This window comes from Rhincodon typus, chromosome 38 (assembly GCF_021869965.1).
Source record: "Rhincodon typus isolate 14 chromosome 38, sRhiTyp1.1, whole genome shotgun sequence".
NCBI lineage: Eukaryota > Metazoa > Chordata > Chondrichthyes > Orectolobiformes > Rhincodontidae > Rhincodon > Rhincodon typus.
Genome location: NC_063369.1, coordinates 106,828 through 134,535, shown reverse-complemented (window position 1 = coordinate 134,535; position 27,708 = coordinate 106,828). Strand labels below are relative to the sequence as shown.

Genomic DNA, 27,708 nt, shown 5'->3' with positions numbered 1-27,708 from the left:
CAGCACCTGCTCAGAAATAACCTGCTCAGTGATGCCCAGTTTGGGTTCCACCAGGGCCATCAGCTCCTGATCTCATTACAGCCTTGGTTCAAACTTGGACAAAAGACCTGAATTCCCCAGAGGTGAGGGGAGAGTGACAGCCCTTGATATCAAGGCTGCATTCGACCGAGTGTGGCATCAAGGAGCCCTGGCAAAACTGTAATCAATGGGTATCAGGGGGCAAACGCTCCGGTGGTTGGAGTCATACCTGACACATAGGAAGATGGTTGTGGTTGTGGGATGTCAATCATCCCAGCTCCAGGACATCTCTGCAGGAGTTCCTCAGGGTAGTGTCCTAGGCCCAACCATTTTCAGCTGCTTCATCAATGACCTTCCCTCCATCATAAGGTCAGAATTGGGGATGTTTGCTGATGATTGCACAATGTTCAGCACCATTCGTGACTCCTCAGATACTGAAGCAGTCCATGTTCACATGCAACAAGATGTGGACAATATCCAGGCTTGGGCTGACAAGTGGCAAGTGACATTTCAGCCACATAAATGCCAGGCTAAGACCATCACCAATAAGAGAAAATCTAACCACTGCCCCTTGACATTCAATGGTGTTACCATCACTGAATCTCCCAACATCAACATCCTGGGGGTTACCATTGAGCAGAAATTCAACTGGACTCACCACATAAACACAGTGGCTACAAGAGCAGGCCGAAAGCTGGGAATACTGCGGCGGGTAACTCACCTCCTGACTCCTCAAAGCCTGTCCACCATCTACAAAGCACAAGTCTGGAGTGTGATGGAATACTCCCCACTTGCCTGGATGAGTGCAGTCTTAACAGCATGCAAGAAGCTTGACACCATCGAGGACAAAGCAGCCCGCTTGATTGGCACTACACCCACAAGCATTCACTCCCTCCACCACCGATGCTCAGTAGCAGCAGTGTGTACTATCTACAAGGCACTGCAGAAATTCACCAAAGATCCTCAGACAGCACCTTCTAAACCCACGACCACTTCCATCTCAAAGGACAAGGGCAGCAGATATATGGGAACACCATCACGTCCAAGTTTCTCTCCAAGTCACTCACCATCCTGACTTGGAAATATATCGCCACTCCTTCACTGTCATTGGGTCAAAAACCTGGAATTCTCTCCCTAATGGCGTTGTGGGTCAACCCACAGCAGGAGGACTGCAGCGGTTCAAAAAGGCAGCTCACCACCACCTTCTCAAGGGCAACTAGGGATGGGCAAGAAATGTTGGCCAGCCAGCGACGCCCACATCCCACAAATGAACACTTCCCTCTTGAGCATACTCCTATTGCCCTTGTACTCTTCCAGGCATAGACTCAATCCTAGCTGTCTATGCCTGACATATGCTTCCTTCTTTTTCTTGACCAGAGCCTCAATTTCTCTAGTCATCCAGCACTTCCTACCAGCCTTGCCCTTCACACTGACCGGAACTTGCTGTCTCTGGCCTCTTGTTATCTCATTTTTTTTGAAGGCTTCCCACTTACCAGCCAACCCTTTACCTGTGAATATTCACTTCCGATCAACTTTTGAAAGTACTTGCCTAATACCATCAAAATTGGCCTTCCTCCAACTTATAACTTTAACTTTAGATCAGGTCTATCTTTTTCCATAACTATTTTAAAACTAATAGAATTATGATCGCTGGCCCCAGAGTGCTCCCCTACTGACACCTCAGTCACTTGCCCTGCCTTATTTCCCTAGAGAAGGTCAAGTTTTGCTCCTTCTCTAGTAGGTACATCCACATACTGCATAACAAAATTTTCTTGTATACACTTAACAAATTCCTTTTCATCCAAGCCCTTAACACTTTGGCAGTCCCAGTCTATGTTTGGAAAGTTAAAATCCCCTACGATTAAAACCCTATTATTCTTACAGATAAATGAGATCTCATAACAAATTTGCTTCTCAATTTTCCGCTGACTATTCCACAGTCTATACTATAATCCCAATAAAGTAATAATCCTTTTCATATTTCTTAGTTCCACCAAATAACTTCACTGGACATACTCACCAGAATATCCTCCCCAAGTACAACCGTAATGACATTCCTAATCAAAAATGCCACTGACCCTCCTCCTCTTGCCTCCTTTCTATCCTACCTGGAGCATCTATACCTTGGAACATTAAGCTGCCTGTCCTGTCCATCCTTGAACCAGATTTCTGTAATAGCTATGATGTCCCATTTCCATGTTCCCAACCATGCCCTGAGTTCATCTGCCTTACCAGTCAGCCCTCTTGCATTAAAATAACATTTTAATTTATCCGTCCTACCTTGTTCTTTGTCTTGCTCCTGCCTGCCTTGACTGTTTGACTTGCTCCTTTTCCCAGTTTCAGACTGATCTCTTTTCTCACAATTTCTCTGGGTTTAACAAGCCACACTCCCAACCCCACTAGTTTAAATCCTCCTGAATAACTCTAGCAAAGCTCCCTGCCAGTATATTAGTCCCCTTCCAATTCAGATGCAACCTGTTCTCCTTATACAGTTCAATTCTATGTTGTTGGTTTCAAAATGTACAACGACCTCCTGCTGATGACTTTCCCCTTTTTTAATGGATGACCAAAAACCTGGTCAAAGACACAGTGTTTAACAGGGACTTGAAGAAAGACAGTCTTGGAAATTAGAGACGGAATTCCTGAGAATGTTAGATCCAAAAAGATGAAGGTATAGCTGTAAGATTGGCACAATGATAGCATTCAAAAAAGACCTGAATCAGGGACTCATGTTAGCGGCTTTTAGTCATTTTGATGATACCCTCTAAAACTCCTTAACCAAAATCTCTACAGCTTTAATTTAACCACTGGATCTATAATTTTTAATTTCATTCAATCAAGCCTTTATAATTATTCATTTCTATCCATTTCCTTTGCATAAATGCCTTGAGATGTGTGTCTCAGGATGAATTAAAGATGTTTAGTTATGCTGTTTCTGTTTTTCATAATATTTTCTATGTTTTATTCACTGTGTAAAGTGACCAGCTCCCTTTCTTGTTTCCTACAGATCAGATTTCCTGATTGTTGCTGGACACTACCCAGTTTGGTCAATAGCTGAGCATGGACCCACCAGATGTCTGGTAAAAAAACTGTACCCTCTCCTCACTCAATACAAGATCAGCGCTTACTTCTGTGGGCATGACCACAACCTTCAGGTAAGAAGCAGTCAATAGTGGCAAGCAAATGAATGCCAAGATAAAGGTCAATATGAGTGATTGTTCATTCACCCACCCTCACAAAGGGCTTCCATACTATGTAGAGACAGTCTATTTGAATATAAATATTGTAGTAAATGTTGCCAGTTGTTGACTTGGAGGAAGGAGGCAAGTGTTCTGTGGCCAAATTTGCAGGTGACACAAAAATAAATTGAAAGGCAAGTTGTGAAAGGGGATATAAACAGTTTAGAGAGATAATTTGATTGAGTGGGCAAAAAGTTGGAAAATGGAGTATAATGTGGGAAAATGTGAAGTTGTTCATTTGGAAGGAATAACAAGAGAACAGAGAATTATTTAAATGGAAAAAAGCTGCACAAAAATGTAACACAAAGGGACTTTGGAGTGCTTATACACAAAACACAGAAGACTAGTACACAGGTTCAGCAGGTAACATTGGGCGTTATTTTAAGGAGGTTAGAATATAAGAGTAGGGAAGTCTTACTGCACCTGTACAAGGTGCTGGTGAGACTACATCCGGAGTACTGTTCGCAGTTTTGGTCCTCTTATTTAAGGGAAGAGGGAAGATATAATTTAATTGGAGGCAGTTCAGAGAACAAAGAACAAAGAAAATTACAGCTCAGGAACAGGCCCTTCGGCCCTCCAAGCCTGCACCGATCCAGATCCTCTATCTAAATCTGTCACATATTTTCCAAGGATCTATATCCCTCTGCTCCCTGACCATTCATGTATCTGTCTAGATACATCTTAAATGACGCTATCGTGCCCGCCTCTACCACCTCCGCTGGCAACGTGTTCCAGGCACCCACCACCCTCTGCGCAAAGAACTTTCCACACATATCGCCCTTAAACTTTTTCCCTCTCACCTTGAAATCGTGACCCCTAGTAATTGAGTCCCCCACTCTGGGAAAAAGCTTCTTGCTATCCACCCTATCTATACCTCTCATGATTTTGTAGACCGCAATCAGGTCCCCCCTCAACCTTCGTCTTTCTAATGTAAATAATCCTAATCTACTCAACCTCTCTTCATAGCTAATGCCCTCCATACCAGGCAACATCCTGGTGAACCTCCTCTGCACCCTCTCCAAAGCATCCACATCCTTTTGGTAATGTGGCGACCAGAACTGTACGCAGTTCACCAGCATGATCCCTGGAATGGAGGGATTGTCTTATGATCAAAGCTAAACAGGTTGGGACTCCACTCTCTGCAGTTAAGAAGAATGAGAGGTGATCTCATTGAAACATAGGATGCTTAAGGGGCTTGACAGGGAAAATGCTGAGAGGATGTTTCCCCTCATGGGAGTGTCTAGGACCAGATGGCATTGTTTCAGACTTAATTGGTGCGAGATTAAGACTGAGATAAAGAGGAATTTCTTCCCTGATGGTTGACAGTCTTTGGAACTTCTTGTCACAGAGAGCTGTGGTGTCAGGTTCTTGTGGATATTTAAGGCTGAGAGATCTTTAATTAGTAAGGGAATCAAAGGTTAAGGGAAGAGGCAGGAAAGTGGATGTGAGGAATGTCAGATAAGCCATGATCATGTTGAATAGTACAGCAGGCTCAAGGAGCTGAATGGCCTACTCCTGTTCCTATTTCTTATGGTCTTATTACTGCTCAGTACTGACATATAAGTAGTCAGAGGCTAAGAATCCTGCAGTGGGTAACTCATCTTCTGACTCCCCAGAGCCTCTCCACATTCTAAAAGGCACAAGTCAGGAGTCTGATGGAATAATCCCAACTTGCCTGGATGAGTGCAGCTTCAACAACACTCAAAAGGCTTGACATCATCCAGGACAAAGCTGTTCCCTGTACTGGCACCACATGCACAAATGTTCACTCCCACCACCATTGACGCTCAGCAGCAGCAGTGTGTGCTATCTAGAAGGTACACTGAAGAAATTCGCTAAAGAACCTTAAACAGCACCTTCCAAACCCACAACCACTTCCATCTAGAAGGACAAGGGCAAAAGAAAAATGGGAATATCACCAAGATCCCCACCAAGCCACTCGCCGTCCTGACTTGGAAATATATTACTATTCCTTCAGCATTGCTGGATCGAAATCCTGGCTTTCTTTTCTTAACAGCAATGTGGTACACGGACTGCAGTGGTTCAAAGAGCTCACCACCAGCTTCTCAAGAGAAATTAGTGTGGGGGGAAATAATACCCATATAGTGATGCCCAAATCCCATGCATGAATGAAAAAAGAACTCCATGAGCATTTATCTTGCATATTTTCCTTCTGTGTGGCACCGTATCAAATGCCTCATGAGCCCAACACCTATTGTCCACATGAATGAATTTTTAAATGAATATCTCTGCTTTACTGAGTTTATCCACAGAATAAATGGGTGAGGGTGGATCGGGGTGGGGAGTTGTCGTGCCCATAAAATATACTTACATTGACATTTCAAGTATTGGATGCAATTCATAAAATGACAAGTTTTTTTAAATTTTCCCCTTACTTTAGTTTATTCAGGATAGCAATGGTATTGGCTACGTCCTAAGTGGAGCTGGAAACTTCATGGAAAACTCAACGAAGCACAAGGACCATGTTCCAAAGGAGTGGCTTAAATTTTTCTATGCAGACATCAGCTCTTTGGGAGGCTTTGTTTATGTAGAGATCACCTCAGATGAAATGACGATCACATTCTTCGAAGCTCTTGGTAAATCCCTGTATCAGACCACTATCCCCAGACGGTCAGGCAGATAAAGCAACTTAGTTACCTATTGCAAAAGATAGTAAAAATGCGCAGAATTAAGTAAAAGATCTAATTGTTTTTACTGCTTTAAATTTAACAATTGGCTCTCCATTTCCTTCAATGTACATTTAAAAAGGTGTCTGCTGAAAGTGAGTTTCGATTGGGACATTCTCTTTAGCCTAATATCCGCCAAATTAACCCTCCATGGTTTCAGAAATCTTGCATTCCACTGCTAATACATGCAACCAGACAGAGTGGTGCTAAGGCTTCTTCCACCTTTTAACTCAGTATACTTTAAATTTACATACATATTTCTAAGATCGAAGAATAACAAGATGTATGTAGCAAAAGTGTATTAGCACAATAAACTTGTTTCAACTTGTACAAAGGGTATTGCTGATTGAAGCTTAAGTAGTATTTTCTTGGTCCTTGGCTCAGGTGGGTCAACAAATGAGGAAAAAAGGAGGAAATTATGCAGGATGAGCTTGAATAAAGTGAACAGTACAAGGGAGGAGTGCCCTGGCATTCAGCCGCTCTGGTCAAGGATCTCTTACTTCCAGAGACTCCAGCTCAGTGCTTGCTGGACCTAATAAATGAAAAGTGAGCAGGAACATTTACATTGGAAAAAAGAAATTCAATAGGCTTTCCTAGCATACTACTGTCAGCTGGAACTGGAAATACATCAAGTGAGAGTTTCAACTGTGAACATGCCCCAACCATTTAACCCACAGCAAGCAAGAGCTAGTGGCATGATTCAACTCTAGTTGATCGAATAAAGTTAGTTTAATAGCCACAACAACAAAAATTATGTAGGCAGAAGTAAAGTGTTAAAATGGCCAAAAGGCTTGTTCTGATGTTTGAAGTTGAATCAACATGACATTTTCCAAACCTGCTTTCAGATGTAAATTATTCTTTACAATCTGTATTTTTTTTTTGTATGATTCTTGATTTCTAAGTTTTGGAATAAATACTGAAGTAAAATAATTTAATATTGGTAAGTTATTTTTACAACCACCAGATACTACACAAACAGAGAAGGTTCATATGCAGTTGTTTGTTAGCTCGCCAAGGCCGTTGTTCTGTGGTGTGCAGAAGTTTTGTTACCTTTCTAGGCAACATCATCAGTGTGACCTCTAATCGATGCATTGGTGTTCTGCTTCCTTCTGGATTTATATGATCCTCTGGTGTGATGGTCTTGTCGCTTCCGGTTTTGTTGTTTTAGCAGCGGTCTGTATACAGGCTCTATTTCTATGTGTTTTTTAATGGAGTCCCGTGTTGAGAACCAGGCTTCCAGAAATTCCCTTGCATGTTTGGTGTTCACTTGTCTCAGTATGGTCACTTTGTCCCGGTCAAACTGATGGCCCTCATTGTCTGTGTATATTGAGACAAGTGAATATTGGTCATGTCTTTTTACTGCCGGCTGGTGGTCGTGTATCCCAGTCATCAGTTTCTTCCCTGTTTGTCCAATGTAATAATTATTGCACTCGCTTCATGGTATTCTCTATATCATGTTAATCTTGTTTACTGTCAGTATGGGGTCTTTAGTCTTTGATAACATTTGGCGCAGTATTGCTGTAGGTTTGTGTGCAATCATGATCTTATGCGGCCTTAGGAGTCTGGTAGTCATTTCTGATATATTTTTGATGTAGGGTAGCATCCACAACCCGAGCTACAAATTTTCGTTAAAACCTTAAGAAGGTTCATATCTACATCTAATACTAACCTCAGCGTCAGGTGTTTCGGATTTAGCACTGCCTATGTATATCTCTCTGTACTGCATTCTCAGGGGAGTACAAATCCAGTTCCATCTGGTTTCCTGCTGAACTACAGAAACCAAATACAAAGAAAATTGCCTTCTTTGGATTTTTTTGCTTTCATGTTTTAGAGGACTCCTGCTCCTAAAAAAAATTAAATAGCAGTAGTCACATAATATATTTACACCATGTGTTATACATCGTTTGCATCTTGATTAGGAGGGAATAAAGGGTTTGCTTAAACCAATGTTCTCTAGCACATGCTTGGTTACAGCAACACTATTTATACACTCATACAATACCTGGAAAGGTACTTAGAATGGAAAGATGTCAACAATGAGACTTGATATATATAATCAAAAAACACAATGCCTACCATTTAGTAACAAAGGAAGTAAAGCATTCAACAAATAAAAACGTTATCACACTTAACAAGATTAAAAAGTAGTCACGTTCAAAAAAAATGACCAAAACTGGCTAATACAATTAGTTACTAATCAAGCAATTATCCTTGTGGCTTTTTATTGCATTCATTATAATTATTATATAATCACATAAGTAATTTTCAGAGAATCATTCTATAGGAGACCTTTGGCATATCGAGTCTGCACTGACAGAAAAAAACTACACTAAACCTACTAGTCCCACTTTCCAATACCTGGCCCATAGTTTTGAAGTTTATGACATTTCAAATGCTTTTCCAAGTACCTTTTAATGATCATGAGTTTTCCTGACTCAACTATCTGCCCAGGCAGTGCATTCCAGATTACCGCTGCCCAATAGGTGAAAAAAAAATTCCACAAATCCCCTCTAAACCTTCAGCCTTTCACCTTAAAATTATGCCTTCTTGTTAGTGACGTTTCAACTAAGGATAACAGCTGCTTCCAATCCATACCCCTCAATCTTATACACCTGTCAGATCCCTGCTCAGCTTTCTCTGCTATAAACAACCTGAGCTTATCCAGCCTCTCTTCATTACTAAACTGCTCTAGCCATGAAACATCCTGGTGAATCTCAAAAAAATGGGACTAGTTCGGTTTAAGAAACCTGGTCAGCATGGGCCAAAGGGCCTGTTTCCGTTCTGTATGACTCTATCGCCTCCAGTGCAATCACATCCTTCCTGGAGTGCGGTGACTAGAATTGCACACACAGTTTCAGCTGTGGCCTAAACAAAGTCATGTATAGCTCCAACGTGACTTCCCTGCCCTTGTAATCTCTACCACGGCTGATAAAGGCAAGTGTCACATATGCCTTCTTAACTAACTTTATTAACCTGTCCTGTCGCCTTCAGGGATCTGTGAACAAGCACTCCAAGATCCTTCTGTTCTTTGAGCTTCCTGGTGTTCTTCATTAAATATTCCCTTGTCTCATTACTTCTTCTAAAGTGTATCATTCCAGGGATGAAAGGGCTATCATATGAGGAGGGATTGAATAGCTTGGGCTTGTACTCCTGGAGTTCAGAAGAATGAGGGAGGATCTGATTGAGGTATATAAAATCCTAAAGCGGATTGATAAGGTGGATGTTGAACGAATGCTCCTCCTTATGGGACAGTCTCGAACAAGAGGTCATAGATACAGAGTGAGAGGAGGTAGGTTCAAAACTGAGATAAGGTGGTTGTGATTCTGTGGAACTCTGCCCCAGATTGTAGTGGAGACAGAATCAATCAACAGATTCAAGAAAGAAATAGATTTGTTTCTGATGAAAAGTGGGATAACGGGCAATGGGGAGCAGGCAGGAGAGTGGAGTTGAGACCAGGGTCAGATCAGCCATGATCATGTTAAATGGTGGAGTGGGCTGAATTGCCTCCTTCTGCTCCTAATTCCTAAGTCTCCTATGCTCCTCTGATGTAGCCAGAAAGAAATAAAAAATTTGGGTCTATAATTTCCTCCCTCATCTCCCAGAGCAGCCTGGGCTAAACTCATCTGGAGCCGGGCATTTGTCAATTTCTAAGCCCATCAAAGCCTCCAAGACTTCCTTAACTCCCTAGGTCAAACTTCTTAAAAACCTCACAGTCTCACTTCCCAAACTCTGTACCTACATCCTCTGACCAAGATACAAAGTACTCACTTAACACCCTATCAATGTTTTCCAGCTCCTCCAGTTTGCCTCCTTGGTCCCGAATGGGCCGATTCTTTCCCTGATTATCCTTTTCCCCTTGATATAATTATGAAATGTCTTGTGATTTACCTTAGTCTTACCAGCCTGTGGTTTTCTCATGCACCCTCTTTGTTTTCTGATTGCTTTCTTGATTTCACCCTCGCACTTTTTATACTCCACTCGGGCCTGCATTGATTTGCTTTCTTTTCAATCTTATCCAGTCCTAAGTATTCTCAGACATCAATGGTTGTCTGGGCTTGTTGCTCCTACATTTCACTGTAACGGGAATATGTTAAGTCTATACTCTTGCCAATTCATTTTGCATGCCTCCGAATGTTTTACTGTAGATTTACGCAGGAGTAGCTGTTCCCAATATACTTTGGCCAGATCCTGCCTTATTTTAATAAAATCTGTCTTCTGCCAATCAATAACTCCTTTTGCAGACCATTTTTGTTCTTTTCCATAAAAAATTAAAATGTACAATGTTGTGGTCACTATCATGAAAATGCTCTCCCACTGCCACCTTGAACAGCTGTCTGGCTCTGCTCCCCAGAAATATTCATCACTGCAGCATCCCTTGTTGGACCTTGATATAAAAAGTTCCTCTGAATACGTCAAGAAATCTGCCCCCTCTAAACTCTTTACATTATGACCATCTCAATTAATGTAAAGGAAGTTGAAATCCTCTAATACAATAATTACCTTATTGTTTTTACATGTCTCAGTGAATTGTCTACATATCTGCTCCTCTACTGCCTGTTATAATACATTCCCAGCAGTGAGACTACCCATTTTTATTCCTAAACTCTACCCATAAAATTACATTTAAAGGTCTTCTAGGATATTATCCCACCTTACTGGAGTAACTTAATTGCAGTGACTCCTTAACCAATAACGTGACACCACCTCCACTTTTACACCCTTGTCTATCCTGCCTGAATATCCTATGCCCTAGAATGTTCAATTGCCAGTTCCTGCCCTTCCCTTGACCACATCTGTGATGGCAGCAAAATTGCATGTGTCAACCCATGCCCTTAAATCATCTGTCTTACCTACAATACTCCTAGTATTAATGTAGGGATCATCTAGCGTTGCCAACTTCCTTGAGACACAACATGGCTGAACACCCTTGGTTCCTTTAGTAAAGTATGCTGTGTCCCTATGGTTTGAACACTGTGACCCATCTCCTACCAAATTAGTTTAAATTCCTTGCAACAGCATGAGAAAACCCACCTGTAAGAATGTTGATCTGAAAGGTAAAATTGTCATATTCCCAGGGAGCTGCTCTCATTACTGGAAAACAACTGGGTTGCGAGTTTAATCTGAGGGTCACCACACCCCACATAAGGTTGAGAAAGCAGGACCTTCACAGTGACCTTAGCAGTACAGCGTATTTTCTTGTATAATGTTTTCCCTTTTAGTAATTTATGCACGTTATCTAGCCAAACTTTAAGCCATCCGGCTAAACTTACTGAATTGGAAAAAAAAGCTAAAATGTACCCCAAAAATTACAAGAACCCAAATGATTCCAGTTCTGAAGAAGGGTCTGGACCAGAACCGTTAACTCTGATTTGCCTCGACAGATGCTGCCAGGCCCGCAGAGTTTTTCCAGCAAGTAATCTGTTTTTGAATTCAAGTGACTTTCTGATAAAGAGAAATGCCAATCCAAAATATCTACACAGATCAAAAGAATCGGGGTCAGGCGTCGAGAGCAGCTGTGGGTAAGGTTGAGGGTTTGAGGTGAACGCGTTGACGCCTTCCGCACGCTAGAATTTTAAAACTAACGGTTGGTATGATGATTGTCACAAAGGAATCCTGACCCCACCCCCTTGCCGGTGGATGACTGACGGACGACTGAACCATTCAGCGCCTGGACCGGAAGTGCGTTTCCCAATTACGGCAGAGAGGTGGGATTTCCGTTCCCTAAGCACCGTCTGGCCGTGGCTGCCGCCATCAGCGAGTGAGGGTTGCCGGCTGGGAGGATTATCACAGGTATTGATACTACACTACATTGAATGAGATGTGAAGGTGAAACCTGTTGATATTGAGGGTACTCGGTTGGTTATATGATAGACAACTGCAGTAACCAATCGCAGGCAGCGAAACGGCATGATGAACAATAATAGAAGGCGCGGAACCTTGATCCCCAGGCCGAGCAACCAATATTAGGCGGTGTTCACTGGAGATTGGCTCTGATTGGTCAACCTCGTAGATTGACGGCCTGGTATCCAATCGGAGCTGTTCATGTGTTTTCTCTGACCAATGGTGGGTTGGGAATGGGTCAGTGAGCCACACTTACACTCTGCATGGTCAGGCCTGGGCCTGTAAACAGTTTTAGATAATTTTCAACAACCTATTCAAAGATAGTATGTCGTTTGGCTTGGGGTATGGTCACTAGTACCACACAGTAAGATCCTAAACCCGGCACAATCGGTTTGGGGGAGGGCGAGTTCTTCCTGCAGCTCGAGTCGCCTTAACCCCACCCCCCCAACCACCAAATCTGGCAGCTGGGCAGGATGATGTTGCTGGAAAATGGGGATTCCTCGTTTTCCGAGCTAAAAGCAACAAAAAAATGTCAGCAGGAGAGTTTTTGCCCTTGTTCATCCCTCAACTTGACCATGGATGAACTATCTCAACTGTAAACTCTCAATATTTCTGGATACCAAATTGACTTAATATCTGAAAATCTTTGGACGTTCTCCTTCAATATATTAAGCTGAGCATTTACAACCCTCTATGGCAGGGGACAGCAATGGTTCACAAACTTTTGAACGAAGAGACTGCTGCCTATCTCAGTCCAAAATTTTGATTCTTTATCCTGGAATAATGTGCATTCTCTAGCATCAACCTTGTCTACGCCCTAAAGAATTGTACATATGTTCTTGTATATTGTGTGTGTGACTGTATTACAGCAAGTAGATGACTCACTGGGGTAGTACATTGTAAATTGAGCCCCACTGTTTCTGGTGAAGTTAAATGTCAAATGTTAAACTTTAGATTTTTTTCAAAATGGTATACGCTATACCACAATTTACCTGACTTTCAGACCAAGGTGGATAAAAAGCATGGATTGGGTTTCTATATGAAACTAGAATTATTATTTATTATTGATGTAGAACACTAGTAACTAAATTTCCACCACAACTTGACCCTAGCGTGCTCACACGTGCACAGACAAATAGAATAGACTATTGATGGAGGTTAAAAAAAAAACTAGATAGTCGTTTTGCTGGTCTTTGCTTCCTGATTCCAACATCGAGATGATCCTTAATAAAAACAGAAATTATTGGTAAAACAGCAGGTCTGGCAGCATCTGTGGAGAGAAAGCACAGTTAACATTTTGGGGTCTATTGACCCTTCTTTAGAACTGATTGTAGCTAGGAAAAGGTTGATATTTATGCTAAAGAAGGGGTGGGGGAAAGGGGGAAGGAGTAAACTATAGGTGGAGATGGAGAAAAACAGTTTGGCAGACAAAGGAATGGGTAAAGATCAGCCTGGGAGAATGAATAGTGGCAACCATTAGTGGCTGACAGTGGGTTGTTTGTCATAGCAACCCATGTGATGACAAGATCTGGTGTGTGGAGACTGGAGAGTCAGGACATGGAAGAAGGTGCTCAGGCCTTAAAATGTTCGAACTTTAATATTAAAGTCCAGAGGGTTCAGGATTCCCAAGCAGAAAATGAGGTGGGAGTAAATTACTGCAGTGTTGTTCCTCTAGCTTGCACTGAGTTTCATTGGAGCACAACAGCAAGCCTGAGACATATATATTGGCCAGGAGACAGAGTGGTGTGTTCAGATGGCAGGCAACTGGAAGCTTGGTCATTTTTGTGGATAGAACATAGGTGTACTGCAAAGCAGTCACCTAGTCTGTACTTCATCCCCCCAGTGTACAGGAGAAAACATTGTGAGCAGTGAATACAGGTAGACTCTAGTTCGGAAGAAGGATCACCGGACCTGAAACGTTAACTCTCATTTTTTTTCTTCACAGTTCTGTCAGTCCTGAGCTTTTCCAGCAACTTTGTTTTTGTACAGGTAGACTAGATTGAGTGAAGTGCAGGTAAATTGCTTTTTCACTTAGAATGTGAGTCTAGAGCCTTGAGTAGCGAGAAGGGAGAAAGTAAACAGGCAGATGTTACACCTTTGCGATTGCCTGGGAAGGTGGCCTTGGGGGTGTAGGGAGTGGGCACAGGTGTCCTGGAAGAAACCATCCCTGTGGAAGGCTGACACGGGAGGGGAATGTGTGTCTGATGGTGGCATCCTACTGGAGATAGTGGAAATGGCAGCTAATGATCCTTTGGATGTGGACACGAGTGGGATGATAGGTGAGTACAAGAAGGACCCTATGGCCGTCTTTGGAGAAAGGAGGAAGGGTGAGGGCAGAAGTGTGACAAATAGGTTGGACACAGCAGAGGGCACTGTCAACCATGGTGTTGGGGAATCCTGCAGATATTTGCAAATAGATCGCACCCACTTGATCTCCTTTGTCTAACTTGCTCATTAATTCCTCAAAGAATTCTAACAGATTTGTCAGGCATGACCTCCCTTGATGAAGCCATGCTGACACAGCCCTATTTTAATGTGCACTTCCAGGTATTCTGCAATTTCATCCTTAATAATGGACTCAAATCTTTCCAACGACTGAGGTCAGGCTAACCAGCTATAATTTCCTGTCTTCTGCATCCCTCCTCTTCTCGCCCCTCTCTCCCCTCCAAACTTCTTAAACCAGGTGTTACAACAGCCATTTTCTGGTCATCTGTCACCTTCCCTGTTGAACTGATTCTTGAAAGATCACCTTAAATGCCTGTATCATCTCTTTAGCGGTCTCCTTTACAACTCTGGGATGTAATCCATCTGGCCCAGGTGATTTACTCATCTTTAGACCATCAGCTTCCCCAACATCTTCTCCATAGTGATGGCCAATACAGTCACCTCTACTTCCAATTCTCTTGCAGTTTAGGACTGCTTGTGTCTTCCATTGTTACAGCTGATGCAGATTACCTATCCAGTTACTCTGCCATTTCTTTGTTCCCCATTACTACTTCTGTAGCCTTGTTTTCCAGCGGTCCAATGTCCCGTCTTGTCTCTCTCTTCCCTTTTAGATATCTAAAAAGACTCTTGCGATCTTCTTTTATATTACTAGTTAGTGTACTCTTGTATCTCATCTCACCCAGTTATCCTTTGCTGGTTTTAAGGTTCCCCAATCCTGTAGATTCCCACTAATCTTCATCACAATGTATGTCTTTTCTTTTGCATTTCTGCTGCCCCTGATTTCCCTTGTCAGCCATTGTTGCCTTGTTCTCTCTTCTCTCCTCCACCCCCCAGTATGTTTCTTCTACCTTGGGATGAATTTCTGCTGTCCCTCCCAAATTACCAGAAACTCCTGCCACCTCTGCTCCATCATCTTCCCTGCTAGACTGTCCTTCCAATCAACTCTGGCCAGCTCCTGCCTTATCTCTTTGTAGTTATTTTTACTCAGTTGTAAAACTTGCATCTGATTCCAGGTTCTCCCCCTCAAATTGCCAGGTGAATTCTACCATGTTACGGTTACTGCCACCTAGGGATTCATAAAATCATAGAGCTGTACAGCATGGAAACAGACCCTTTGGTCCAATTCTTCCATGCCAACCAGATATCCTTAATAAATCTAGTCCCATTTGGCCCATATTCCTCTAAACCCTTCCTATTCATATATCCATCTAGATGCGTTTTAAATGTTGTAATTGTACCAGCCTCCACCACTTCCTCTGGCAGCTCATTCTATACACGCACCACCCTCTGTGGGGAGAAGGTTGCCCCTTAGGTCTGTATGAAATCTTTCCCATCTCGCCTTAAATCTATGCCCTCTAGTTTTGGACACCCCCACCCTGGGGAAAAGACCTAGTCTGTTTACCCAACCATGCCCCTCATGATTTTATAAATCTCCATAAGGTTACCCCTCAGCCTCTGATGCTCCAGGGAAAATAGCCCAGTCTATTCAGCGTCTCCCCATAGCTCAAACCCTCCAACCCTAGCAAAATCCTTGTAACGCTACCTTAGAACTTTTTCAAGAGACTACTGAATTTTAAACTTTTTAAAATGGAGAAAGAAAAGACAGATTTACTCATGTTGCCACCAAATTCTCTAAGCTATATACTCAGTTGGGCTATGTCTCACTCTGAATGTGATTTTGCCTTTCTGAATGTGTAAAGCCTACTCTTGTTGTCTATTTGCAGACTCAAATCTAATGTTGTATATTTTGGCAATTTTACAAGCATGGGCTGATTGGGTACGGTTAGGCTAGTGTTGATGAGACCAGTGATGAAATGCAAGGAGGCTTCAAGAGGATTTAGATATGCTACGTGAGTGGACAAGAACATGGCATGTGGAATATAACAGGGAAAAGTTTAGGTCTCCTTACTTAAAAAAGGATGTACTGGCACAGGAGGGGGAGTTGAGAGGTTTGCCTTATGAGGAGAGATTGAGTAGACTGGGACTATAATCATTGAAATTTAGAAGAATGGCAAGGGGGATTTTATAGAAACATAAAATTATGATGGGAAAATATGATAGAAGCAGGAAGGTTGTTTCCACTGGTGGGTGAAACTAGAACTAGGAGACAAAGCCTTAAAATAACGGGAAGCAGATTTAGGACTGTGTTGAGGAGGAACTTCTTCACCCAAAGAGTTGTGAACCTTTGGAATTCCCTGAGTAGTCAAGTAGTTGAGGCTACTTTGTTGAATATTTTTAAGGCAAAAATAGATGGATTTTTGAACTGTAAAGGAATTAAGGGTTATGGTGAGCAGACAGGTGAGTGGAGCTGAATCCATGAAAAGATCAGCCATGATCTTATTGAATGGCAGAGCAGGTTTGATGGGCCAGATGGCCTACTCCTACTCCTACATTTTTGTGTTTTTGTGTTCTTAAAATTGTAACTTATCCACTTTGATAAGAAAAGCAGAAATGCAGAGTATTCCTTAACTAGCGAGAGATTGGAAAGTGATGACGTCCAAAGGACCTGGATGTCCTTGTTGATAAAGCACTAAAAGCTAGCATGACAGTTGCAGCAAGTAATTAGGAAGACAGTATATTAGTTGTCTTTGGAACATGATTTGAATGTGGGAGTAAAGATGTCTTGCTGCATGTTGCTCCTATGTCGAAGGAGCATCTTAAAGGAGTAAATAGAGGCAGAAAGTAGAGTGGTTTTAGAGCTTTGGTCCTAGGCATTTGAAGATGATTTTTATATTTTTTTTATTCATGGGATTTGGGATTCACTAACGGGGTCAGTATTTATTGTCCATCACTAGTTGCTCTTGAGAAGGTGGTGATGAGTTACCTTCTTGAACTGCTGCAGTCCACTAGGTCAATATGATTGATAGATCACCAATAGAGGAGCACAGATATCTCAGTGAATCATGGGTTGGAGCAGATTAGAATTTGGAGGAATGAGCCAGTGGAATCATTTGAAAGGAACAATAAGAATTTTAAAATTGTGTTGTCGCTTGACCTGGAGCAATGAACAGGATTTGGGCAGTAGAGCTTTGGCTGACCTTAAATGTGGGACACCAGACAGATGTGCATTGAAATAGTTAAGGAGAGGTAGCAAAGGAACAACAATGTTTCAGGAGCAGATGAACTGAGGCAGAACAAAATCACGTGATGTTCTGATGGAGAAACTAGGCAGTTTAGCGATGGCATGAATAGGAGGTAGAAAGCTCATCTCAGGATCAAATGTGCACCAAGGTTGTGAATACATAGTTAGACAATAGGATCTGTAGTAGGAAAAGGAAAAAGATGGTTTCAGTTTTCCCAATATTTAATTGGTGGAAATTTATGCTCATTCAGTACCTCATGGTAGTTTGATAGTTTAGTAGCAGTTGATGAGTTGAGAAGGTGATGATGTGATAGAGCTGGGTGTGTCAATATACACATGAAAAATGCTGTGCTTTCAGACAATGTCATCAAGAGGCAGCACGTAAATGAGAAATAGGGTATTATTTATAAAGGACCACATTAATATTTGCTGTTCTGTGAACACCATATCCATGTGTGGCAACACATCTGTAGGAATTATGTACAGAATGTATCATCATTGTACAAATGTCAAGCAAAAGTGATGAACCATTGATAATTGTGTACTGTTTTTGACATGCATGAAATTTTAATGAAGACTATATTTATAAAAATGATAACACTGTGGAGCTGGAGGAACACAGCAGGCCAGGCAGCATCAGAGGAGCAGGAAAGTTGACGTTTTGGGTTGGGACCCTTCTTCAGAAATGGGGAGGGGGGAAGGAGAAATATCCCTGAGTGGTTTTTATAAAAGTGTTTTCTACAGGCATACTGTTGAATTCAAATACTTGTATGTGGTCTCGTTTCAATATCATAATCCTAGTATTATGGCACAGAAAGAGGCCATTTAGCCCATTATGTGTGCATTCGCTCTTCAAATGAGCATCGTTACCTCCTGTCAATTTTCTGCTCTTTTCCCATATTGTTGTGCATTGTTTCTACCCAAAACCTGTCTTAAATGCTTCAGTTGAACATGCCGCCACCATACTTCTTATGGCGGTACATCCCATACCCTAACTTCTCACTGAGTGAAAAAGGTTTCTCTCACATCACATTTGCTCCTTTTGCACATCAGTTTAAATCTGTGTCGTGTTGTTCTTGTTCCGTTTATAAGCGGGAGTTAGTTTCTCCCCATCTATCAAGCCTGCTGTTGATTTTGAAATCCTCTTTTGGATCTATTCTTAGCTTCCTGTCTATGGAGAACAGTCTCATCTTGTTTACTCTATCCTTAACTGAAATTTCTCGTCCCTGGAACTATTCTTGTAAATCACTCCTGAATCTGTCCAATGCAATTACATCTTTCTTCCAGTTTGGCCTATGTAGTGTTTCTGTCAGTCTATTACATAGGCCAAACTGGAAGAAAACTGATAATAAGGAAATATGCACTAGTGAGACCATATCTGGAGTCTTGAGTACAGCATTGGTCACCTTATCTAAGAAGGGAAAGAGTAAATGCATTGGAAGCAGTTCAGAGAAGATTTATCAGACTAATACCTGGAATAGACTCATTATCTTTTGAGAGAGGGTTGGTCAGGCTAGGCTTGTATCTGCTGGAATTTAGAAAAGCAAGAGGTGACATGATTGTGACAGAAGATTACAGTTGTGGAGAGGATGCTGCCCGTTATGAGAGAATCTGGATCTTGGGGTCACTGCTTAAATATACATATTTTGCAATGAAACTTTTCTGTAAAGATTTTGAGCCTTTGGAACTTTCCTGCTGAAAAGGTGGTAGAAGCCAAGACCTTGAATATTTTTAAGACAGAGGTGGATAGATTCTTGGTGAACAAAGGGCTGGAAGGTTACCACAGGTGGATGGGAATGCAGATGAACCAACTGTTTTATCTTATGATCTAAATGTGACCAGTTCATACTTGAGTTGAAAATAGCAACCGTAAACTCTACAAACATCACAACTCTTGCCACCAGATCTCTCTGATTTAACCCAGCAGAACAATGATTGATTTATTATCACATGTACTGAAGTACAGTGAAAAACTTTGTTTACGAGCAGTACAAGCAGATTATAGTAATCAAGGAATAACAGATGAGAGGTTTTAAAAAAGACTTAGACTTAGAGGCATACAGGTTACATTGCACCGGGCATGTGTTAGTTGAGATCAACGTTAGCAAGATCAGCATTATTTAAGGCTAGAGAGTCCATTCATCAGTCTAATAATGGCCGGGAAGAAGCTGTTCCTGAAACTGCTGGTGCGTGTGTGTTCAGGCTTCTGTATCTTCTGCCTGATGGAAGAGGTTGTAGGAGATCGTTACTGGGGTGCGATGGGTCTTTGATGCTGTTGGCAGCCTTTCTGCAGCAGCAAGCTGTATAAATGGAGTCCATGGATGGAAGGTTGACTTCTGTGATGGTCTGGCTGTGTACACCACCTTTTGTAGTTTCTTACAGTCCTGGGTGGAGCATTTGCCGCACCTGGACATTGTGCTTTCAATGGTGCATCTGTAGAAGTCCTTATGGACATGCAAAATTTCCTGAGCCGCCCAAGGAAGAAGAGGCGTTGTTGTGCCTTCTTGACTGTTGCATTTACGTGGGAAATCCAGGTCAGGTCATTGGTGATCCTGACTCTGAGGAACTTGACACTTTTCACCCTCTCCACCTCAGTTCCATTGATGTAGATGGGGGTGTGTTCTCCGCCTTTCTTTCTGAAGGCTGTGATCAATGCTTCTACTTCCAAGTCCAGGATTTCAATTAACAGAATTTATGCTATAGTAATAGGCCTAATGACAAAATATACAGATGTTAAGTATCAGACGCTTGGCTCACTTGTCAAAACTTATAGATTATATTAAGTCATTCTCATTCAGCCTGAATGTTTATTGCCCAACATAGGGACACGGGGAGTTGGAAGCAATATCCAAAGTCCAGCATTATCCTCTTACTGTGTGATCACAAGATGATTTCTTCCTGTGCACTCATACACCTCTCACCTCATTGACTCCAGTGAGTTGAAGGTGGATTAGTAATTGGATCCAAACAGCACTATGTTGTAACCATTTAAAGCCAGTCACAGTGCTAACTGTGCAACACTACATTAAAGAGAGTGAATGAAAAGTTGTGAATCAGAGAATCCCTAGTATGCAGATGGAAGTCATTTGGCTCATTTTAGCCTGCACTGACCCTCGAGCATTCCCCACCCATACCCCCACCCCATCAATGTAAACCCACATTTCCCATGGCTAATCCACCTAACCTACACATCTCTAGACACTATGGGGTAATTGAGCATGGTCAATCCACTTAACTTGCACATCTTTGGACTGTGGGAGGAAACTGGAGCACCCAGAGGAAACCCATGCAAACATGGGGGAGAACATTCAAACTACACAAAGCTAGTTACCCGAGGTTGGAATTGAACCCAGGTCCCTGGCGCTGTGAGGCAGCAGCGCTAACTACTGGTGTGTCCACACCAAATATCTGAAAGGAACTGGAAGGAAACTGAAGAAGATCATCTTATTGATGCCTGTAATTCGGACTGGTGCCAGACTTTGCGAACTTCGTTTTCATTCCCTCCCCACCCACGATATTTGTGTTCTCTCTTATCTCTGCTTGTCTCTTTTTATATATGATAATGTTTTAAAATAGGGTAGAATTTAAGTTAGAGAGAGTTACGTTATTCATTTGTTACTTTTTTAGCATTGATTAAAAACCTTGTGTTTGCAATAAAGCTGTTTTCCTGTTGAGAACAGAAACCTGATGAGGTTTTTCTTTTTGCCTGGGTTAGTGAGGTAACTTTTGGACTTTGGAGAATTTGATTAAAATTTTTCATGTTTATGACAACTCGGGGAATAATGGGATTTGATTTTCAGCTTGCTACCCCAGCGATCCTTGACACAATCCACATCATCCTTTATTTATTCACTTGTGGGAAATGGGCATTGTTGGTAGGCCAGCATTTATTACCCATCCCTATTTGCCTTTGGTGCAGTGCTGCCTTGTACTGTTGCAGTCCATGTGCTGTAGGTTAACCCACACAGCCCTTAGGGCGAAAATTCCAGGATTTTAACTCCGTAACAGTGAAGGAACAGTGATATATTTCCCAGTCAGGAATGGTGAGTGGCTTGAAGAGGAACATGCAGATGGTGTTCCCATGTATCTGCTGCCCTTGTCCTAGGTGGAAGAAGTTGTGGATTTGGAATATGCTGTCTAAGGATCTTTGGTGTATTTCTGCAGTGCACCTTGTAGATAGTGGATGCTTGTGGGATGTAGTGCCAATCAAGCAGGCTTTTTTGTCCTGGATGATGTCAAGCTTCTTGAGTGTTGTTGAAGCCTTTACCTATCCAGGCAAGTGGGGAGGATTCCATCACATTCTCTTGACTTGCGCCTTACAGACAGGCCTTGAGGAGTCATGAGGTAAGTTACTCACTGTAGTGTTGCTAGCCTCTGACCTAGTCCAGTTGAGTTTCTGGTAAATGGTAACCCCAGGATGGTGATAGTGGGGGATTCAGTGATGGTAACATCATTGAATGTCAAGGGGCAGTGGTTAGATTGTCACGTATTACAAATGACCATTGCCTGGCATCTGTGTGGCTTGAATGTCACTTGCTACTTGTCACCTCGAGCCTGGATACTATCCAGATCTTGTTGCATTTGAACATGGGCTGCTTCAGTATCTGAGGAGTCATGAATAGTGCTGAACATTGTGCAATCGTTGGCAAACATCCCCATTCTGACCTTATGGTGGAGGGAGGGTCATTGAAGCAGCTGGAGATGGTCGGGGTTAGGACAATACCCTGAGGAACTCCGGCAGAGATGTCCTGCAGCTGAGATGACTGGACTCTCAACAACCACAGCCATCCTCCTAAGTATGACTCCAACCATTGAAGAGTTTGTCCCAGATACTCTTTGATTCTAGTTTTGCTAGGGCTTCTTGATGCGATGCTTGATCAGATGTGGCATTGATGACAAGGACTGTCACTCTCACCTGACTTCTGCAATTCAGCTCTTTTGTCTATGTTTGAACCGATGCTGTAATGTGGTCAGGAGCTGAGTGACCCTGGCAGACGCCAATCTGGGTATCACTGAGCAGGTTATTGTGGAGTAAGTGCTGCTTGATTGCATAGATGAGACTACCTTCCATCACTTTACTGATGATCAAGAGTAGACTAATGGAGCCAGTAAATGTCCTACTTTTTGTGTACAGGATATACCTGCGCAGTTTTCTGCATTGTCAGGTAGGTGCTAGTGTTTTACTGGAAATACTTGACTAGAGATGCAGCAAGTTCTGGAGCACAAGTCGTCAGCAGTATTGCCAGAATGTTGTCAGGGCCCATAGCCTTTGCAGTATCCAGTGCCTTGAACTGTCTCTTGATATCATGTGGAGTAAATCAAATTGGCTGGAGACTGGTATCTGTATTGCTGGGGATCACTGGAGGAAGGTGAGATGTATCATTGACTTGGCACTTCTGCCTGAAGACTGCTGATATGTTGGGCTCTTGCATTATTCAGGAGGAAGATACTCATAGAGTCTTTTCCTTTCATGCGTTAGAATCATAGAATCACTACAGTGTGGAAGATGGCCATTCAGTACATCAAATTCATGCTGACTCTGTGAAGAGCATTCTACCCAGAGACCTCCTGCCCCCAACCCTTTCCCCATGGGAAATGCTAATCCACCTTGCCTGCATGTCCCTGGACACTATTGGCAATTTATCATGGCCAGTCCACCTCACCTGCACATATTGGACTGTGGGAGGAAACCGGAGCACCCTGTCATCCACACAGACAGTCGCCTGAGGGTGAAACCAAACGTAGGTCCCTGGCGCTGTGATGCAGCAGTGCTGACCACTGAGCCACCGTGCTGTTCTTGTTCGCTGAATACGGTAGGACTGCAGAGTTTAGATCTGATCCATGGTTGCGGGATCACTTAGCTCTGTCTGCTGGTCATGATATTTGGCACGCAAGTATTCCTGTTTAGAGATAGGAACTGCTGATGCTGGAGAAACTGAGATAACAAGGTGTAGAGCTGGATGAACACAGCAGGCCAGGCAGCATTTAGTAGCGTTTTATGAAGGTTAAGCATAACTTCACCTGACAAAGGAGCCGCGCTCTGAAAGCTTGTGATTTCAAATAAATCTGTTATTTATAACCTGGACTATAACCTGGTGTCGTGACCTCTGAGTTTGTCCACCCCCGTCCAACACTGGCACCAACACATCATGGCCATCCTGTAGCAGAGTAAGATCCAATGCTTGGAGGCTGAAAAAGTTAGAAAAAATAAAAACAAAGCAGCACCTTTTTCCCTTTCTTTCCTGACTCCCATAAATCACTCAATTCCCAGCACTTGACTGTTAGTCACACTAAGTTGGATAGATTTTATGCTCCTAACATAAAAGGCCCAGCTGACTCAGTTACAGGGGAACGGCTTTCAGCTGCTTCTTTAATTAGACCCAACTTCTGTTCCCATGGAGACATTGTTAAAACTCTGGGAGCTTCAGAATTTTAAACTGTAGATTTCAGTTAAGTGCACTCTATAAACAAAATGAGATTATACAAAAAGATTTGGACTTCTCATCAACCAACTTAGATAATTTAGTCCTAGGCCAAACTAGGTTAGCTGATTGTTTTACATTAATACTCAGTTTCCTTTCTATTGTCTTGATTTAGTTCATGCCATGACAGACTATTGATGATTCCAATGTAACAGCAGCTATTGGAAGTTCAGAATGCGGATTGTAGTGGTGCAGTGGAAGTGTCCCTGCTGCTAGGCTAATAGTTCCCTGGTTCAAATCCCACCTGATCCGGATGTATAACATTGTATCTGAAAAAAATATCTGCAAGTTCAAAATGGAAGGGCTCTTGTGGCTCTATCTCAAGGTTCAAGTCCCACCTGTTCTAGGTAATAACATTTCTGAACAGATTGGTTAGAAAACACATGGAAGTTCGGAATGAAGAACAGGATCTGTATCAGGATGAGAGATGTGGCACCTGATGTGAACAGATCTGCTATTTCAGGGTACTCCCGTTGACTGATTATTCAGCCTAGCCCATTACAGATATTTAGTCTAAACTTCCAATTAAGAGGATTCTTTTACCTCACTCTTGATAATTTGAACACTGGTGTCATGACACAAAAGTTTGAGCAATGGGAAGTATATTAATGTTCTGTGCTACTAAGCAGTAAATGCAGGAGGGCATCCATTGTATGGAATTTCCCTGATACACTAGGTGACTTCTTTCAGTTGACTAATGCACGTCAGTCATTAAGACCAAGACCAATTAGGTGAAAGTGCACAGTGCTGGGTTATTCAGTTGATGGTCATCTAGGATACATTAAACTTTGTAAATTCATGTCTAAGCTCTACACTTAATGGCTTCATAGAGGAACAATGCACTCTTTATTGACTGGGTGTCAGTTAGCTTAGTTGGCTGGACAATGCGGAGTGACGCTAACATTGTGGATTCCATTCCTGCACTAGCTGAGGTTACCATGAAGGTCCTGCCTTCTCAACTTTGCTCTTCGCCTGAGGTGTGGTTACCCTCAAGTTAGACCACCATCAGTCATCTCTTTCTAATGACTGAGCAATTCTGTGGTCCTATGGGACTATGATAGAATTTCTGCTAATAAAGTCACCAGTATGGGTGGTTTAAAGAGTCTGGTTCATGTGAGAGAATACATTAAAAGAACTGTCAGGAGACAGATCAGAGATATGGTACATGGCAAGCAGACTTGTCTGGTTTTATTATTTTCTATATATAAATTGTATCTGGGCTGTTGTTCTCCACTTGAGTAGTCTAAATCAATTGTGCCCATTCTGTTCCTGTATCCCTTTAATTCCCCATTCTTACAAGTTGAAATAGTCTGCCTAAAGTTAACTTTGTTAGATATTCTACACCCCATTTCCAACTTCTCAACTCTATTTGGGTGATTTTTGTCAGCCTTGGCCAAGGTATGATTGAATAAGTCACAAGAAATGTAAAGTCTTTAAGTTAGTGGTTCCCAAATTATTTTCAGATGTGATTGGATTTTAACACTTGAAAAAATAAAAACAAAGCAGCACCTTTTTCCCTTCCTTTCCTGACTCCCATAAATCACTCAATTCCCAGCACTTGACTGTTAGTCACACTAAGTTGGATAGATGTTTTGTGTTAGGAGCATAAAAATCAGCTAACCTAGTTTGGCCTAGGACTAAATTATCTAAATTGGTTGATGAGAAGTCCAAATCGTTTTGTACAATCTCATTTTGTTTGTAGAGTGCATTTAACTGAAATCTACAGTTTACAATTCTGAAGCTCCCAGAGTTTTAACAAGGTCTCCATGGGAACAGAAGTTGTGTCTAATTAATTAACTTAGTCAAAGTCATAGAGTCAAACAGCATGGAAACACACCCTTTAGTCCAACCAGTCCATGCTGACCATAATCCCAAACTAAACTGGTCCTACCTCCCAGCAGACCTCGGTTGACAACAAAAACAGAACTGCAATAAACCAGAATGGTAACATTCAATAAGTAATTATCAAAGTTGTATATTACCTCCGTATAGATCAATTTGTAAACTCTGCAAGTATTAGAATTTGTTCTAAAGTGCTTTGAAAAAATGTTACTATTTCATGTAGTTATAGGTTTCAGTCAAGCTATCCACATTCTCTGCTGAGCAGGATAGCCTCACGTCATTCTGCTGCATATTGCCACTATAAAGATTGCACTCTTAATGCTCAGTCCAAATCCAAGACTGATGATTTCATTTTCAAGGTTTGCGGTCTATTCAAGATATATATGAAATTTCCTGTCCATCCAGCAGATCCATTGCTCTCCCCTGCTAAACCTCTGAGAGAGATTGAGAAAGGAGCAGGGCAAGGGCAGGGCCAGCCACCACTGCAGTCTCGGTGTGGAGTGTATTCTTATATGCGGGAGAGTGATATCCAGTATTTCTGCGACAGTGGTCATGCCCCACAGTTTGCTCCATGGTCAGTAGATGGTGAATTAATGGAAGATACAAACTAAAAATTTTCTTTCTCCTTCATTCTCACCTCTAGTAATAAATAGGAGCGACTGATGGACTTCTGTCATGAAGATCAAACCCATCTGAATAGCTGTCTCTTCCTTTTTCTAGCCCACCATGCCAAAGTTCTTCTAACATCAAGGCAGCATTTGACTGAATGTGGCATCAAGTAGTCCTAAGAACATTGGAGACTATGGCAGTCAGGGTCATATGACGCCAATCCATGGAGAATTGCCTTGCACAAAGAAAGATAGTAGTTGTTGTTGGAGGTCAATCACCTCAGTCCCAGGACATCATTGCAGGATTGGCTGAGGGTAGTGTTTGAACCCAAATCATTTTTACCTATTTCATCAGTGATCTTCCCTCCATTGTAAGGTCCAATTGTGTAATAGTCAGATAATATCCCCACAATGTTCAACACCATTTCTGACATCTGAGATGAAGCAGTCCTTGCTTGTGTGCAACAAGGCCTGCAGTGCATCCAGCCTTGGGCTGATGTGTGAGGCTAATGCCACTTGCCACTTACGTGCCAGGCAATGACTATCTCCCACAAGAGAGAATCTAACCATTGACCCTTGACATTCACTAACAAAAACATCACTGAATTCCCCATTCTTGTCGTCATGAGGACACTATTGACCAGAAACTAACCTGGATTAAATATATAGACACTCATTTCAGTACAGTTCAAGAGATGAAAGTTCTATTGCAACTAATCCAACTGCCATCTACCCAATCCTTGTCCACCATCTGCAAGGTACGGTGGGGAGTGTTTTGGAATGCTTTCCACTTAGCAGGATGAATGCAGTCCTAACAATACTCAAGAAGCTTTTGACAGCATCCAGGACAAACCAGTCTGCTTGATTCATACCCTAATTGCAACCTTCAACATGCATTCTGTTCATCACTGAAACACAGTGACAGCAGTGTGTACCATCTACAAGATAACTTGCAATGGCTCATCAAGGGACCATTGACAGCACCTTTTCAAGTCAGTGACCTCTACCATCTAGAAGGTCAATGACAATGGATACATGGGAACACCACTGTCTGCAATTTCCCCTCCCATCATCTATAAGCTCCCTTCCAAGTCCCACACTATCCTGATTTGGAACTCTGTTGCCAACTCTTCCTAAGAGCGCCGTTTGTCACTACATACCAGGGACTACAGCAGTTCAAGAAGACAGCTCACCACCACTTTCTCAAGACAATTAGGATGGGCAATAATCAGTGGCCTGGTCGGCAATGCCCACATCACAAGAGAGAAACCAAGTTAATGTTTTGAGCCCAATATGGTTTTTCTTTTTGTGGATGGAAGTGTCATTCTTCACTGCTGTCAGACCTGCTTGGTTTTTCTAGCGCTTTGTTTTTATTTTCACTTTCTAGCACCTGCAGTATTTTGCTTCTTGGCTATTATTTTAGTCCTTCGTCCTCACTTGTCCTCACTTGTCCTCACTTGTCCT

At 42.2% G+C, this 27,708-nt stretch overlaps 2 protein-coding genes and 1 long non-coding RNA gene across 10 annotated transcripts in view; 2 read left to right on the top strand and 1 right to left on the bottom strand.

Moving 5' to 3' along the window:
* LOC109922924 (tartrate-resistant acid phosphatase type 5-like) overlaps window positions 1–6,874 on the top strand; it is a 32,423-nt gene extending 25,549 nt beyond the window's left edge. For 3 of the 6 annotated variants that reach the window (XM_048617886.1, XM_048617884.1, XM_048617888.1), the window contains exons 6-8: window positions 3,026–3,173; window positions 5,659–5,854; window positions 6,329–6,842. In XM_048617886.1, the coding sequence (XP_048473843.1) occupies window positions 3,026–3,173; window positions 5,659–5,854; window positions 6,329–6,480 (496 nt within the window). In that variant the 3' untranslated portion in view covers window positions 6,481–6,842. Of the gene's footprint in view, window positions 1–3,025; window positions 3,174–5,658 lie in introns of all 6 variants that reach the window. The other 3 variants (XM_048617887.1, XM_048617885.1, XM_048617889.1) reach the window with 3 other exon arrangements.
* LOC125487243 lies at window positions 5,807–11,496 on the bottom strand. 2 transcript variants are annotated; one of them, XR_007265739.1, is made up of 3 exons: window positions 10,976–11,496; window positions 7,614–7,788; window positions 5,807–5,915 (listed from the first exon to the last, which is right to left on the bottom strand). It is a non-coding gene; the product is annotated as an uncharacterized LOC125487243 (long non-coding RNA). The 2 variants fall into 2 exon arrangements; XR_007265740.1 differs by lacking the exon at window positions 10,976–11,496 and adding an exon at window positions 8,353–8,467.
* A 56-nt stretch (window positions 11,497–11,552) lies between these two features.
* Window positions 11,553–27,708, top strand: part of elof1 (elongation factor 1) — a 28,808-nt gene continuing 12,652 nt past the window's right edge. The window contains exon 1 of one of the 2 annotated variants that reach the window (XM_048617890.1): window positions 11,553–11,734. The gene's annotated coding sequence lies outside the window, so the exon portion shown is untranslated. The remainder of the gene's footprint in view (window positions 11,735–27,708) is intronic. The other variant, XM_020518715.2, reaches the window with a different exon arrangement.